The 17,207-nt window shown below is 37.7% G+C and overlaps 1 protein-coding gene across 9 annotated transcripts in view; it reads right to left on the reverse strand.

Moving 5' to 3' along the window:
* Positions 1–6,170: 6,170 nt before the first annotated feature.
* Positions 6,171–17,207, reverse strand: part of LOC111871062 (phosphatidylcholine:ceramide cholinephosphotransferase 2) — a 151,409-nt gene continuing 140,372 nt past the window's right edge. For all 9 annotated transcript variants that reach the window (XM_023863820.2, XM_033754089.1, XM_023863821.2 and 6 more), the window contains 4 exons: positions 16,810–17,017; positions 12,215–12,489; positions 10,605–10,780; positions 6,171–8,458 (listed from right to left, as the gene is read on the reverse strand). In XM_023863820.2, the coding sequence (XP_023719588.1) occupies positions 8,303–8,458; positions 10,605–10,780; positions 12,215–12,489; positions 16,810–17,017 (815 nt within the window). In that variant the 3' untranslated portion in view covers positions 6,171–8,302. The remainder of the gene's footprint in view (positions 8,459–10,604; positions 10,781–12,214; positions 12,490–16,809; positions 17,018–17,207) is intronic.

Here is a 17,207-nt window from a genome sequence, read left to right on the forward strand (position 1 = left end):
AGGATCGATGGAGCAAGTGCGTGTGCGCACAAGGGTCCTACTTTGAAGGTGATTAGGTAAGCGTTGCCATATGTCCTACCATTAGAGTGCTGTATCACCATTCCGGGAACTTTTTGACTGACCCTCATATATTAAGCTGGTATCCTGAATACATCATAAGCTACCATTATTTTTTCTACATATAAATTACATGGAATCATCAATGTCATCATGGCCTACTGACACTGATAATATCACAATTTTTGAACTCTGATCTAACACTAACACTAATGCTCTCACCCTGCATTTCCACAAGTAATTAGCATATATAAAAATACAAAACAATTAATTTTAATGAAATACACAACATAGATATATATTAAATTTCATTGAATACATTATTTCACATACAGGTATTCCCCCACTTATGCAAATGTCACAACGCAAACTCACACATTTTTTTTTATTTTGAGGGGAAGACCAAAAAAAAAAAAATGCAACTATTTGTCTACATTTTTAACAGTATTTCAAAGACTCTCCATGTCTTCCTCTTCTGCCTTATAGATGGAGGCAGTATGTTTCAGTAAAATGTTGGTTAATATCTTGGGNAGATTAGGATCCATTAATGGCTGAAATGAATAGTATTAAATTAACTAAATTATACAGAATGTTCCAGGAGGAAAGGTCAATTTTGTGAGAGGTCATAGTATTGGTCATTCAAAGCAAAAAAATTGTATATGTCCATATCCTATTTAAATCGTTTCCAAGACATTGTCATTTCATGTTATAACCCACATAAAGGAATGTCACGATGCACTCAGATGAGTAACACTCCATGTCCTAACACGAGTTGCAAAGTGCATTGATGGTGATGGTGAATTAAAAAAATGTATTTTACTAGGTAAACTGTACCAACTTTGTCACTTTAATAATAAATGCCAGTATTAGAAACAGTACGTAATATCTCTTTCTTATCAACAGTTTTGGAACTGTACAGTGAAAGAGCTCTATCTAAAAAACCTTTTGGAATTGGACACATGTACATATACACTTTTTTGCTTAGAATGACTGTTCAGTTATTCAGTATAGAGGGGGTGGGTTTCCCCATGCACCGCGACTAATAGTCTATTGTACGTCCCCCTTTAATTTCTACTGTCGCCATACCCTACCGATACTGGTGCCCGCTATCGCCCCTTTCTGCCAGCTAGGTCGGCCCTCTACTGGCACTGGTACCCGATAACTTCCCCATCTACTGGAGGCATTGGAAACTACTTGGGCGAGAAACATTTTGCCTAATTTTGCTCAGAGGTCTCCTAGAGACACGAGGATCTTTTATGCGCCGTAAATCTACGACATGGGACCCACGGCTTTAAGTCCCTCCCGCAGGACTTGTTCCCTGAATTTTTCCGCCCTTAAAAATTCCACGACCTCTGCCGGGTTTGAACCCGCATACCTTGAGTCATGAGGTGGGAACGTTACCCCTAGACTACGGAGGCCACTTAGAATGACTGTTACTACGACCTTCTAGAATATTGACCTTTCCTCCTGGGACACTCTGTATTGTGACATACACGCTGAACACCTGAAGTACATAGTTAAAAGGAACATGAGTTTCCTGGTACTGGTCAGTACATGATGTGTCACCAAGGCAACGGACAGTAAACACATAAACAATACATGGGAGAAGGCTGCCCATAACAAAAACAGAGGAACTGTTTGAGGCAGTGTCTTCTGTTGGGTCCATGCCAAGGCTATACCAGGGAACTGAGCTCAATGGTGTGCAGAAAAATATAAGAGGCTTAAACTCGGTGGTGGTCAATCTTATGACTGTTCACGTGACTCAGCTGCCATTGTAGCATAAGATATGCAAGATCTGCTTTGCAAAGCCTGGACTGGCAAAGGACTTTTATATAATGCAAAAGCAAGAATTTTCTATAACACGCTACATTTGCCATAGGTACATTTGACAAAAGGCCAAGCATTTTCATAAAAGACAGACCCATCCTCTTGTCGGAGAGGATGTTATATAACGAATATGATTGCAAGGGGGTTTAGTTAAAAAAAAAAGTCTTTGGTCATGAGCCTCAAGGGGTTTTATGCCAAGATGAACTGATTGGCAATAAACCACCAGTTATAAATTAACTTTGACTTTGGTGATGAGCTGAGTTGGAAGTGGGTGCTAGCTAGTGATTGTGACTAACTGCCAGATGTGGTTAGGAGTCAATGGCCAGAAATTTTGGCCATGAGTTAGAGGTGAGATATTTGCTGGACAACAAGGACAGGATCTGTTGAACACAGAAGCCAAGGAACTCATATGACTGTGGGATCTGTTACCAGGCAACAACTAGTAAAGAAAGACTGAGAAGACATAGTGCGTGAGTAAATTTTAAAGTGTGTAAATTAGCGAGGTCAAAATATATACCTGTAGTTACAAGCTGTATCCACAAATGAGGTTCTGTTTGCATATATTGCCACTGCAGCGCTGTAGTCACGTTGGTGCACATGCTTGTAGTTTCTGGATCCTTTGGGAAGGCACAGACACCATTTGGAGACAATCAAACTGCGTTTACGTATTGTCCTCTGTGTTTACAATGTTCAAGAAAATTGAGAAGTCCACTGCAAGTGAAATGGGTCTGTAATCTGTTTCTTGAATGCAAGAAACATGAAACCAGCCGACATTCATTGTCAACTCTGTGAGGTGTATGGAGAACATGCCACAAGTGATTCAATGGTATGGAGATGGGTGAGACACTTTAATGAACGATGCAAAAATGTGTATGATGATCCACAGAGGCTGATCATCCGTGGTTAATGAAGATTTGGTGCATGCAGTGGAAGAGAAGATTCAAGAGCACAACAATTCACCACTGCGTCACTTTCCTTGCATTTTCCACAAATTTCATGGTCATTTCTTCATAAAGTTGTGCCTGATAAAACTTCGTTTTTTGAAATTGTGTTCACACTGGGTGTCGATGATGCTGATGGAAGAACACAAATGAAATGGCAGGCTAGTGCGCTGACCTTTCTGACACAATGCAGTGAGCAAGGCGATGACTTCTTGAGGTGCACAGTCACAGGGGATGAGACATGGGTGTTGCACGTAACCCCAGAATCAAAGCAGCAGTCCATGGAGTGGAGGCAAACATCATCGCCAATAAAGGAAAAATTCAAACAGATCACTTCAACTTGCAAGATCATGTGCACAGTGTTTTGGTATAGAAAACGTGTTCTGCTTGTAGAATTCTTGCCTCAAGGCTCAATAATCAATGGAGGTGCCCCCCTACAGCCGAGACTTAGTGCCAAGTGACTTTCATCCTTTCCTGCATCTGAAAACTTTCCTTGGTAGCTAGTAGTTTCATGACAATGAGGTCAAAGAAGCCATTAACACATGATTTGCAACACAGGCAGCATCATTATACAAAGTAGGGATAGAAAAACTGGTGCCTCAATACAAGTGCCTCAACAATGGTGGAAACTATGCCAAAAAGTAGTGTACGGTATGTACATCAAGTGGTGATATAAATGGCTTAGAAATAAATTCGTTTTTTTTTTCAATTGCCCATAAGAATTTACTTCTGGATAACCTTTGTATAATTTACAAGATTCCAATAAATCCAATCGCCAATCCAAACCCCACATCTAGTCACTATATATGTAGCAATATTTCTCAATGAAAATTAAAGCAAAAAGCCAAATGAATAACAAAAATTTTAAAATTTCAAGATGTGCTTACAGCTCCCCATATCACAATTATCAAACACAAATAAGTCAAAGGATACCTGTATGTCTTTTGACAGTTATATGAACAGACGTATTTCATGTATATCTCTTGTTTCTCTCTCTAAATATGATAATGGTCATAGAAGATTGCTGCAGAATGGAAGTCAACTAAAAGAATATCGTACCAGATGTCATAACAAAGCTACAGCACTGAACCTACGTTAACATAGGCAATGGGCTTACATGCTGTTTAATTTACTTTCATGCCCAACTGTAGATGACAGGCTATGTTAATTTACACATTTATGCATACAATTTTCTGTTAGATTCTTTCATCATATTTTGGTGTTTTTAAGAATTGATTAGTAGTTTTCCACCGAGTAGTGTGTTTGTAGACATGTAAGGTATAATTTTTCTTTTATGTATCCCCTGTCTTTTGAATAAAACCATGTGATTTTTCATGATTAATATGTGAAAGCTGCCCTAACATTGTCACCAATGTGTTAAGACAATCCTAACGTTCATTTCTTGTAACGTGCATCACAATACAGCAGTTCTCAAACTTTCCTATATGCATACACCACCTTTGCTAAAGAAAGCACACATGTAATGAAACTTAGAGAATGTCAGCCATTATGTACACAATGATATCTGATGGCACGTCAAGAAAATATATGGTATCAATTTCATTTACACAATAAACTGATGACAAACCGATATTTAGGTAGGATTAAACAAACATTTTAGTAAATAAAACAAAAGCATCCATCCTACCAGACATGAGCAATGAATAATGATTCTTTAGAAGCTAATAGTTGTTCAGCTAGTAGAGAAATACATGCATTTTACAGAACCCAAAGGTTCTCAGCTGTGATCAAAAGAGGCCACCACTGGTCCACATCCTTATATCCTACTGCTTCAAGACCAATTTTAACTTCTGTCTTCCACCTATACGTAAGTAGTTCTTGACATGTACCTTGAACAAAATTCAAGCAGCACTGACCCGGAACACAACAAAACAGCATTTCCCCCCCCAAATTTGATGATACTTGACATTCTCTTACCATTGAATATCTTCTAGAATGTGACACTGTGTAGTGTGGGAGAATGGTCCCAACATTTCAGAGGAACAGATTCCTATTCCCAGAAGATCATAACCATTATACATATTGGAAACAATTATTCACTTTTAAAAAGTATATCAATCATAGATCATACACAACCACAAATACTACTCCTTGCCAAATATCAGAATGATCAAATCAAGAAGCATGTAGCACACATGGAAAAGATGAGGAATGCATACACAATGTTGGTCATGTACACTGAAGGCAATGTGTGTCATGGGAGCCTAATTAAAACTGTCAGGATAATAAAAAATCAGATCTTAAAAGAAATAGGACATGATGCTGAGCAATACACAGCACAACAGACAAAATATTACTTATGGCTATTATGCTAAAAATCATAAGATAAGACCATCTGGATTATGTCTGTATAGACAGGAGTATAATATTGAAATGGAGTTTAAAGAAATAGTATCAGAGGGTATGGACTGCATTAATTTGGTTCAGGATAAGGGCTAATGGCAGACACTTATGAACACTAATGGATCTTCGTGTTCCATAAAATTCTGGGAATTACAATTTTCACAATTATTCTGTTTAAAATTTTTCTCTCCTAAGAAAGAACTATCACACATATATATACCCCCTCATTACCATTTTAAAGCTCTAAATATCTGCTCAAATGAAAACTTAGAATGTAATCATAGTATCAAACTTTAAAGATCCACCAAGTATACGTATCACACGTCAAGAACTGCTGCAGTAATGCAATAAATAACATGGATGTCATATAATCCTACAATAATATAGTAGCAATAAATAATAATTTTAATAAAACAATTCAAAAGATATGTAAATTGGTTAACTTTTCATTTAATTCTCCAACATGTTAAAATTACAACTTGAATATTTTGGATCATTTCCTGCTCCTTGCATTACAGGAGTACACTTTAAAGATGATGTCCATCCATTCATTCTGAGTTTCATAAGGCAACAAATACAACATCTAGGATAACAAGTAACACAAGGACCTCAAATCCCATGCACATAATACAGAGTCACAAAATATATATACACACAGCACAATACTGTTATGTGTATACATCACAAATATCACAAAGATTCCATTTTTTCTCTCTCATAAATTAATCATTATCCTTTGGTTTTTCCTTAAAAATTTTATTTCCTATATATTTTTTTTTAATTTTCTTAGTGGAGGGTGGAGTCCAAATGGGTCCACTCGGCATGGTGGCCACTGATTGGCCTATTGTAGCCTGCCCTGGGAGATTATGATGCTGGAGAATTTGGTGGAATTAAGATTGGCAGGGGAAACTGAAGTACTTGGGGAAAACCCACCCCAGTGCCACTTTGTCCACCACAAATCCCACTTGACCAGACCCGGGATTGAACCCGAGCTGCCGCGGTGGTAAGCCAGCGACTAACCGCTTAAGCTATGGTGCGGCCTTTATTTCATATTATAACGACTTCAAGATTAATTACCCATATATATTGTTTTTCGATGTGAAAACTTGGACATATCCAAATTTATTTTTATCATGCATCATTGCCTTACTTTGCTCTTCATTCTCTCACCCATTTGCTGGCATCTTCCATTCATGCAGAGCTAATGTTAAGACCTGAGCATGTTTAGGAACCCTGTTCAACTCTGAGGCTGGGAGGAGAATCCAGGAGAGGGGACACTTTGGCTGGCTGTTACCATAATGTCTCCCTCACCACTTCACACATCACAGATTTGTTCATTGGCATTTGAACTTAGGGGTGAGCCCAGAGCAGAAATACAAAATACTAAACTCAACTGCGTGTTTGCAATCAAAAGCACATGCACCATACCATTCAGAACATTCAATTATGCTTCAGATGTTCTCAAAAACATAATCATAAACACCAACATATTTACGAGGTAACAAAGCAAATCATCTGTAAAGACGTTACATGAAATGTAAATAGCATATATTTTTAAATTTAAATTTTTCTGTATAATGTAGTACTGTGTCACAATTTGTATACCTGCCCTGTATATGGGTATTCAGATTAGGCAGCTTCTACACGAGCACAAGAATTAGTCTGTTGCAACGAACGGTACTTTATGACGGTGCTGAGGACACCACACAGTTGCCGAATTGGGTGCGTAATTTTTTGTCTGCAATGGAGCCAGAAGAAAGCTTAGCATGCCTCTCGTTTATTTCTACAATGGACGTCACGACGTTTGTTACAACGGACGCATTTTGTGCGCTTATGCAGACGCTGCCTTAAAGGGGCTGACATAATGTGTGCTGTAACCGTCTATGATCTATTGTGTACTACTTGAATACTTACTTCCATGTTAATAAGTCGCGCAACATACACTGGAATGTACATGACAAATTTTACAACAGTTAGATACTAAAGGGTTCTGATGATGGCATATAATGCTCAGAATTATTGGGTTCTGAACTTTGTCCATCATCTGGTACTGGAGAATGGACAAAGTTTGAAAACCTAGTAACTTACAACAGTTAACCCTTATCATCACAATGACACATTATTGTGACACAGACATGCACATTTCAGGAGGCCTAGAATTGCATTTCTTCAACATTAATACCATTATTCAGGAGTCAGAATTTGTCAGTACCACAGGATCAGAGATTTTGTTATCTTCCAAATTCCAGGTGACAGATCTGAAGCTAATACAACCACGACAAAGATGTCAAAGATAATTTATGTGAAATAATTTTGGATAAATATTTTATGTTATTCTTGAAATACCTCTCTCCCCCTCCTTCCTATCCATTAACCATTAATTCCTTATCTATACCACAGAAATAAATAAAAGAAAAAATTAAGTCTCATTTTAAATACAAGCACTACAAATGTGCACAGTGCTGGAATTCAAACAGAATATATTATCATCCCCAACCTTTAATATTCCGACAACCCTGACACCACGACACAGGTAATGACACAATTCCCTTCAACACTTCTAACAAAGTTTGTACACAAATACCACTAAGGACAGCAGTTTGACACAAAGCATGATATAAGGAGTTATGTTGCTAAATGCTTCATCATTCATGCCACTGTGGAGATGCCCATGCATAAAGCAACGAAACAAATGTTTGTGTCTCCTTCTCAACGTGTCTTTTATAGTATAGTGAGACACAATATACCCTGACAGTTTGTACGTTACCCCTTACTTATCATGTTCTGGCATTATCATATTGCTGGCTGCCTGCCATCAGGAATGAGATATGCTTAACAACTTATTAACCTTAGCCATGACAGTTAAGGTTTCTGCAGCCACCAACATAACATGTATATTCAACCTTTGTTTCTTGACAGAAAATACTGAAGAGTGAGAAGAGTTCCCACAATCAATGTTAGCTGTAATCAACCCTGACATCCTCAGCACAGCCTCATTGCTTGGTACACTTCACAATGCTTCATTTCATATGTTAACACATTTCTGCATTTAAACACACTGCTGAAAGGGAAAAATAAAAGTCACAACTGCAAGCACAGAGATTCTGTTCTCACTAACTGTTCCGGTTAGGATGTTTTCCATGGCATCGCCGAGGCCATGGCAGAGGCCACTCATACTGGCGTGGCACTGGACCTCCAACATTCTTCTCAAAGTACCAAAATAATGGGAACCACCACATCCGTGAAAGGAAGTTGTTTGGACCATTTTGCTGTAAGGAAACAAACTACAATAAACGCTGCTCATCCACATATAGGCTAGAAATATTAAGTGAACTTTCTACACATATCTCATGACCTAATAGTGTTCGGACAAATGATAGGAAATGGTGAACAAAGGTGACACACAAAGTGCTATCGGAAGGTTCCCGGACTGTTATTGTTGTAACTATCTTGGTGAACAAAGATGAGAGGGGAGGCCAAGGTCACACTTCTGCAAGCCCATCCCATCAGTCTGCCATGTCACACCATGCTGTGAACATGCACTGTTTTTGCATGAATGCTTTATCGACTTCGTGTTTCGTTTTTTCTGCAATGGATGGCAAATTCGAGCAACATATCTGCATTAAGTTTTGAGTGGAGCTCAGTAAATCCGCTACTGAAACCCCTGAAATGCTTTGTAAGGCGTTTGGAGAACATTCTTTAAGCTGGACAGCGGTTTTTGAATGTCATTCATGTTTCAAGGCTGGTCAAGTGTCAGTTGAAGATGACGAACATTCAGGGCAACAAAGTACAAACAGAATGAGAGAAAATGTTGAAAAAATTCGAGATCTCGTCCCTGAAGACCATCGCCAAACAATCCATGAGCTTGCAGACACTGCTGGGATCAGTTATGGTGTTTGCCAGAAGATCTTAACAGAATATCTGAACATGCGCTGCACTGCTGCGAAGTTTGTTCCCTGACTCTTGACAAACAGTAAAAGCAGCGGCACGTAAACATGCGCGTGAGCTATAAGAACCCAAATTTTATCTCTAGGATCATAACGGGTGATAAAAGTTGGATTTGTGGTTATGATTCAGAAACAAAGCAACAGTTGTCCCAGCGAAGGAGCCTACCACCAAGAGCAAAGGAGGTGCAGCAGGTCCGAAATTCAACAAAGCGAATACTCATTGTTTTTTGACATGAAGGGGATTGTTCACCGTCATTTTGTTCCTCCCAACACTATGGTCAATTCTGAATTTATTGTGACATTTTGAGGGAAAATGTGCAACAAAAAAGACAAAAACTTTGGCACAACCAGAACTGGCTCCTTCTTCATGACAATGCACCCAGCTGCACGTCCCTGAAAACCATAGGCTTTGTAACTAACAACAACATGGTTACTCCATGATTTATTTTATCCGTCTTCTAGTGCATACATTTATTTATCCCCTCTTTTCACTCTCACTACATGTTTCGGCACCAATGTGCCATCTTCAGGTGCTGATCCAATCCACGACAAACTAATTCATTGCATGCCTTGTCTTTACATACTAAAATAACTAAAATATATATTTATCATATATACTGACAAATGTCAAGTGTTAAAATACTAAAACTGTACAGCATATTTCTTTCCTACGTCGTGTTTCATTACGCGAGTCACGTCTATCATCCTCTGTTGGAGCACTCTCTCTTTCACTATCGTGTATTGTGCTCTGTGTTGCGTCTCGCTCCTGTGACTGCGTGTGTTATACTGNGACAAGGCATGCAATGAATTAGTTTGTCGTGGATTGGATCAGCACCTGAAGATGGCACATTGGTGCCGAAACATGTAGTGAGAGTGAAAAGAGGGGATAAATAAATGTATGCACTAGAAGACGGATAAAATAAATCATGGACTTAAATCAGTGCAACAGGACGCTAAAATATAACAACATGGTTACTGTTCCCCATCCTCCCTACTCGCCGGACTTAGCCCCCTGTGATTTCGCTCTGTTTCCTAAATTAAAAATGAAACTTAAGGGACTATGTTTTGAAACGGGATCCGACATCCAGTATCTGTGGAAGTTGACAGCAGTAAGGAAAATGACTTCCACGGTGCTTCTGAAGTGTGGAAAAAATGATGAGGTCACTGTATACATTCCCAAGGAGACTAATTTGAAGGAGATGGCAGCCAAAATTGAGTAAGTTAAGCCAGTATTTCCTTTTTGACCTTGTCCAGGAACCTTTTGATAGCACCTCATATAATAACTGATGTTTTCATGCTACCTAGTATCACTACATTCAATGCCCCACACCCATAGGCTCAACAGCTATTAACAATCTGAATCAAATACACCCCTCCTGTGAGACAAGTTTTCGAGATCGGACCTGATAGTTTCCTGTGAAGTCGAAACTCAAAGGCCTCCCTCCAGTACCAGGACTGCAATAATTACCTTGAGATTTGCATTATTGGCAAGAGTGTGATATATCCAGAACAGAGTGGTGGTGACATAGTATGCAATGATGACGTCCACTGTGTAGTGTCCATGTGACCAGAGCACCATAACAATTCCAGTCAGAGATAAACACCAGGATAACCAATGGACAGGGAAACACCTCCGTGGAGAATCTGTTAAGACAAACAAAGCTTTTACAGAACACTCCTTCCTAACACTTGTGAGATCTGAGGTTATTGTGGCTGTGACTATGAAGATTAACGAGTTAAGGGATGTGAGATGCGAATCTTCATTACCCTGAAGATGGTATGAAACACCAGTAATTATCAACAGACTGTATGAGATTTGAGTTTTTCACAATGGCCAACCATGAAGAGTACTGTTTTCTGGGATGTGACATCCAGCGGTTTAATGGATAAGCACTAATATCTCAAAGGAATCCGCTGCCTCCATCTTCAGGGTAGGAAAACTATTCCTTTAAAATGTTGGTACTTATCTACCATATTACACAGCATCACATCCAAGAAGACCACCATGTAGATGTTCACTGGTAGGAGATCCTCAGATCTAATACAGTATTTCAAATTTGAAAAGAACAGTTTCAAAGGCAGTGAAATTCTAAATATGGCTTACACAAAGAGCTATAGGTGTGGATGGAAGGATAATGCTGACAAGGACCTTATAGGACATAAGGCTGTTGGCTGGATTTGGCACGGTGGTGGGCTCTTGTGAACATGGCTATGAACGTTTCAGTTCCATAAAACACTACCCAATGACTGTCAGCTTCTAAAGGAATATTCTATCCATACGGAAAGTAAGACGGTACTTCTGAAAACGTCCGCCATTATCTCTTTCAGAATCCTCAGTCACCATTCATGATCACCTTTCCATTTCATTTCATAGTGTAAATCGGGCAATCTAAAGGTAAAGCTGTCCCTGTGCTTACGTAATTAAGCACTATGCCATAAAGCGTATGGGGAAATGGATGCACAGATCCACATTTTCTTGACCTCAGCACTAGTTGGAGGTGAGTGGTAAACTTTATACCCCAGCCTCTTTACCCCCGGGGGAAAGAACCCCAACGTGGAGAAGATAAAATTCTTGACTCTACCAGGACTCAAACTCTAACCCCTTGGTTGTCCAGTCTGTAAGCAGTTGCTATACTGACTGCGTTATCCCGGCTCCCCAAATGCGTCCATCTACACTGCAATAATCTCTACAAAATTAAGATAAAATAGACATTAAGGTATCGACATTTGTTTACTGCGTACAAGTGTATTCGCTACTATAATAAAAATGAACTATAAAAATACGAATCCATATTAAAGTAACTCAATTGATGAACTTAGATTGATATTCATGTGACTCGCCTGATGATGACCTAGGAAAGGTCAAAACATGTAATACAACACCTGTGCATAACAAACGTTGATACGTTAATATCTATTTTATCTTCAGTTTGTAGAGATTACTGTTGTGTAGATGATTCAGTTTAAGCTATTTGTACAACACACAACAGGATTTCATTTGACGCTTTAAAATATATGAAGCTGAAGCAGTATGGTTAAAAAACCTAGGATCGAAGGATGTAAACAAAGATCACTCACATTCCCCTATGATTAGGTAACTCAAGACTAGAATCACAGTGTGGCCACTGTATATGTAGTCTCCACAGTACGTATGCTTCCCGTTGATGGAGAGACCAAAACCAGTCATCAACTGCCAGGCTCGCTTTAGTACCACAATACCGCTGGTGGTGTTCATCTTTGGTGAGCAGTAGTAGTTGTGACTGGAGACTGGCAGAACAGTCACAAACATTGTAACAGAGCGCATCAGGTACAAGGCTGCCAGGATCAAAAACACCCGTCGCATTACGATGAACCTGTAACAATTGAAACAACAAAAAACTGGAAGATGTAGCCTTCAGACATGTTTTGTTAAATTTTATGTTAGCGTTGCAGTGTAACAGTTTCCGTTTACAATTCATATATTTATAAATGCTTTTTGTATGAAAGAAAAGCTAGTATCAAAGTACGTGTACCTGAAAATAACAACAAACAACGAAGCGGCTATGAAAACACAAATACAAGCCCAAACATTATGCATAAAAAATGAAATAAAATTTCTATACAAAAAGAAACAACAATTAAATACACAACTCTATCACATTCACATACACAATGCAAACACATGGCAACAAACATGGAACAACATCGAACAATCAAGAGAAGAAAAGTTACAAAAAGATATGGAAACAACATATCTAAAACAACAAAAAATAAACAACATGAAGAAAACACAAAATATAGACATAACAAGCAAAAACATACAATACACGAGAGTAGTGAATCAAACAAATATACAATTTACACCCGAAGAAACCCAAATACTAAGTAAAGGCCTTAAATATAATCTACATTACCAGAATGAAAAATGGATTGAGACATTAGCCCTAGAAGCTGAAACAACAGTAAACAATCTAGAAATAACGGAACAAAGTTATTATAGACATCTAATCGCAAAGAAACTAAAAGATATACACAAGAATTACAATGAAAGGAATAAAACCAATAAAGATAAGAAAGATAAAAGGGAATACAAACAAATAATGAACATAAAAAATAAAATTGAAGAGAATAAACTTATTATAACGAAAGCAGATAAAGGAAAAACATTGGTAATACTAACACAAGAAGAATACAAACAGAAAATAAATAAATTCATACACAATAACCAATTTATAAAAAGTGACAAAAATCTGACCCAACAATACCAAAGGGCAGTAAAACAAGCACTGAAACAGTGTAAGAATATCATACAAGATAAATGGGAATTTTCAAACATGAATCCCACGGCCCCAAACCTACATGCCACAATAAAACTACATAAACCTAACACACCCATTAGACCAACAATAAACTTGAAGAACGCCCCAGCTTACGAAATGACAAGGTAATTGGCGAAAGTATTGCATGATTATCTAGAACAACCACATACAATGTCAAAAACTCCTCCCAATTAATGACAGATTTACAAGCTATTAAACTTAATGAGAACATGCGACTATGTTCCTTTGACATTGAAAAAATGTATACAAATATACCGAAAACAAACACCATAAATATAATAAACACTATATTCGGAAAAACCATGAAATAAATAAAGAAAGCCACAAAGAAATAATACATATGTTAAAAACAGTATTAGAACAAAATTATTTCCAAATTGACGAAGAGTACTACAAACAAACAGATGGACTAGCTATGGGAGCTGCAGTATCAGCTATAATAGCAGAAACATATATACAATGTATGGAACACACACAAATATATCCCATTCTAGTAAAACAACAAATAGTAGCCTACTTCAGCTATGTTGATGACATATTAATAATATATCATGAAAAAATAACGAACATAGAACATACACTCAAGGGAATTAATGAATTGCAACCAACTATAAAATTCACCCCTGAAAGAGAACAACAAGAATCAATTAACTTCCTAGATATAACAATACATCGTAAGGAAGATAGCTTGCAATTCTCAATATACTCGTATAGGAAACCCACACAGACAGACATCATAATACCTAACAGTTCGTGCCATCCATTTGAGCACAAATTATCAGGTATTAATTACCTAATAAATACACTCTACACATAACCAATAACAGAAAAAGGAAAACAAATAGAGAAGAACACTATTAAAAACATACTACATGACAATGGATACACCACAAACATAATCAAAAGATCAAATCAGACAAAACGAAAACAAAAATCAAACACATATGACGACGAACAAAAAACAAAGTGGGCCACATTTTCATACAGTACAAAAGAAGTGAGAGAAATTACAAAACTTTTCAAAGACACACAGATAAAAGTAGCATCCCGCACACAAAACACAATAGAAAATATACTCAAACAAAAATCACAATTAGATAAATACAATAAAAGTGGCATATATCAAATGAAATGTGTAGATTGCCCACTGAAATACACTGGACAAACGTGCAGAACATTTAATGCCAGATATAAAGAACATATACATGATATTAGAAATAATAATAGCAATTCCGGGTACTCAGATCACATACTAAATACAGGACATGCACACGGAACAATAACAGAGGTAATGGAAGTTGTAACAATGGGAAAGAAGGGCAGACATTTGAATACAATAGAGAAATACCATACATATAAAATATGTAAAGAAGGTCTACACATGAATGACACATACATAGAAACACACAATCACATATTATACACGAAATCTACACAGATTAACGGTACCTCCCTCTCCCCAATACCCAATCCCCTCCTACACTCATCAACATAAAACACAGCACACAATACATCAGACAGCATACGTAGTAAAGATAGCAGCGGCATGCACACAAGGAGACTACACAGAGTAAGTACAAATAACAGTATAAACACATAAGAAAACATTACGTACATAATTAGTAATACGAATATTTGTATATTACAGATAACACCTATACAGTACTAGAAACAAGACGAAGCCGCTGCAGCACTATAGACATAAGGCGAGTAACCCTGACATTTTTAAATTTTAAAACTTAGAGACAAAATTTTTAAAGCATTTAAAATTAGAACCGAAGATTTTATAAGTGCCAATCAGGAAGACCTATGTTTTTAAATTTTAAATGTTATAAATAAGTGCAGTGTAACAGATACGTGAGTGTATACACCTGATGATGGCCGTTTGGGGCCGAAACATGTAGTGTATAGTGTAGTGTATAAAGAAGAACAAAACGAAAGACTTATAAATATAGTTTGCACTTTGGACGGAGTTATATCATACATAGTATTAAACACTTAAATTGTTAAAAAATTTAAAATAAATTAATATTTAACTCTGGATTGTTAAAAGTTATGATTCAGGGCACCTGAGCATTGCTACATGGCATACGTAAAGTGGGTGTTAATGTAATGGGATCACAAGTAAGGAAATTTGTTACGTCAGGAACTCATGGGCTAAGATATAACTCTAGAGGCTAGTAATGTAATTAAAAAAAGACTAAATGAGGATTCATATTTCATGCAGTAAACCTACCGGCAAGAGGTCAGGGTAAATTTCATGATATCTTTGAGTGTTCTGTGCTTAGAAGTGGGAAACAGAAAAGTTTCATATATATCAGTCAAAGACAAGAAATACACTGCATCACTGACAACCCAGTTATTGTGAACAGATCAAGGCTGGCTGGTCACTGCTATATAATCCCTAAAATTTTGGGAGAAGTCTATATCATGCTATTACAATCAATAATATTCTACATTTACCAGCCAATGCTCTCCTGCATGTCCTTGAATTTTCTGTGCAAGTACCGAGTAATGCGGTCGGTTTTGGGGACACGATGCAGAGCCCTGTATGATAAATGACTGATCTACATGGCACAGCCTAGGCATAATGCACATGTATAATTAGGAAGTGTCATACAATGAAGGTTGTAATGTTGATCTTAATATTCACATAAAGTAACAGAAGGGTAAAGGTATGGTAAAGGTGTCCCTGTGCTTAATGAAGCACTATGCAATGAAGGCGTATGGGAGAGTGGATGTATAGATCCACATTTTCTTGACATCAGCACTAGCCGGAGGTGAGTGGTCAGCTTCACATCCCAGCCGCCTTACCCCTGGGGAAAGAGACCCTTGTACCCACTGAATAGGAGAAGAGAAAATTCTTGACCTTATAGGGACTTGAACTCTAACCCCCTGGTCATCCAGCCCGCAGCTAGTTGCTATACAGACTACGCTATCCTGGCTACAAAGTAACTGAACTGTAAGGAAATTAACTACCTATTACAATGTAAATTGTCACCTTTCTGTGAATTTTTCAAAAACCCTTGTTTATTCCAGAAAAAATGAAATTAAATATCCCAATAATTATAAGAAATGGATACACAGAGTGAGAAGTCTCTTGCTTTTTCTAAGCTCCATCAAATGCAAGAAACCTCAATAGGCTATGACAAATGATTCTTGGAGCATAAGGAAAAAAAATTCTTCCGGGGGGCCCAGGAGGTCCTCTACAGTCACACCAAATTTGGCTTAATAGGTGCAATGGTGTGGAAACCAACAGAACAAAGATACATTCTTCTTTACATACGTGACAGACAAGAAAACTTGCAAATAAAATAACATGCACAGATCAGTATTAGCAGCATTTGTATTTACCGGTGCTTGTGGAAGACAAGAACGAAGGATGCCGCAGTGGTGGCTATCATGATGAGTATCTCTGAGACATCGAGTGCCCAAGCTGCCTCTGCCACTGAATCCAGGAACACATCTGACAAGGGGCCAACATCCTTGTCAGGCACTCGCTCATGGATTAGAGCCAAGGTCATCGTGGTTGCCATAAAACTTGAAGCCATTATCAAGAATGCTGAACAAGAAAATCAAAATGTATTTACAACTGTTTTGCTTTGTGTCCATAGCTAATTGACATTATGACAGACATATAAAATTGGTAATGACAATAAATAAATATCTTTGTTAGTTTTCAGAAAGTTTCCAACTACACAGCAAATTTCAGAATTTTCTGCCACAACAAACGGCAAAAAAAAAAAAAAAAA

Source organism: Cryptotermes secundus, unplaced genomic scaffold, assembly GCF_002891405.2.
Source record: "Cryptotermes secundus unplaced genomic scaffold, Csec_1.0 scaffold73, whole genome shotgun sequence".
In the NCBI taxonomy this organism is placed as follows: domain Eukaryota; kingdom Metazoa; phylum Arthropoda; class Insecta; order Blattodea; family Kalotermitidae; genus Cryptotermes; species Cryptotermes secundus.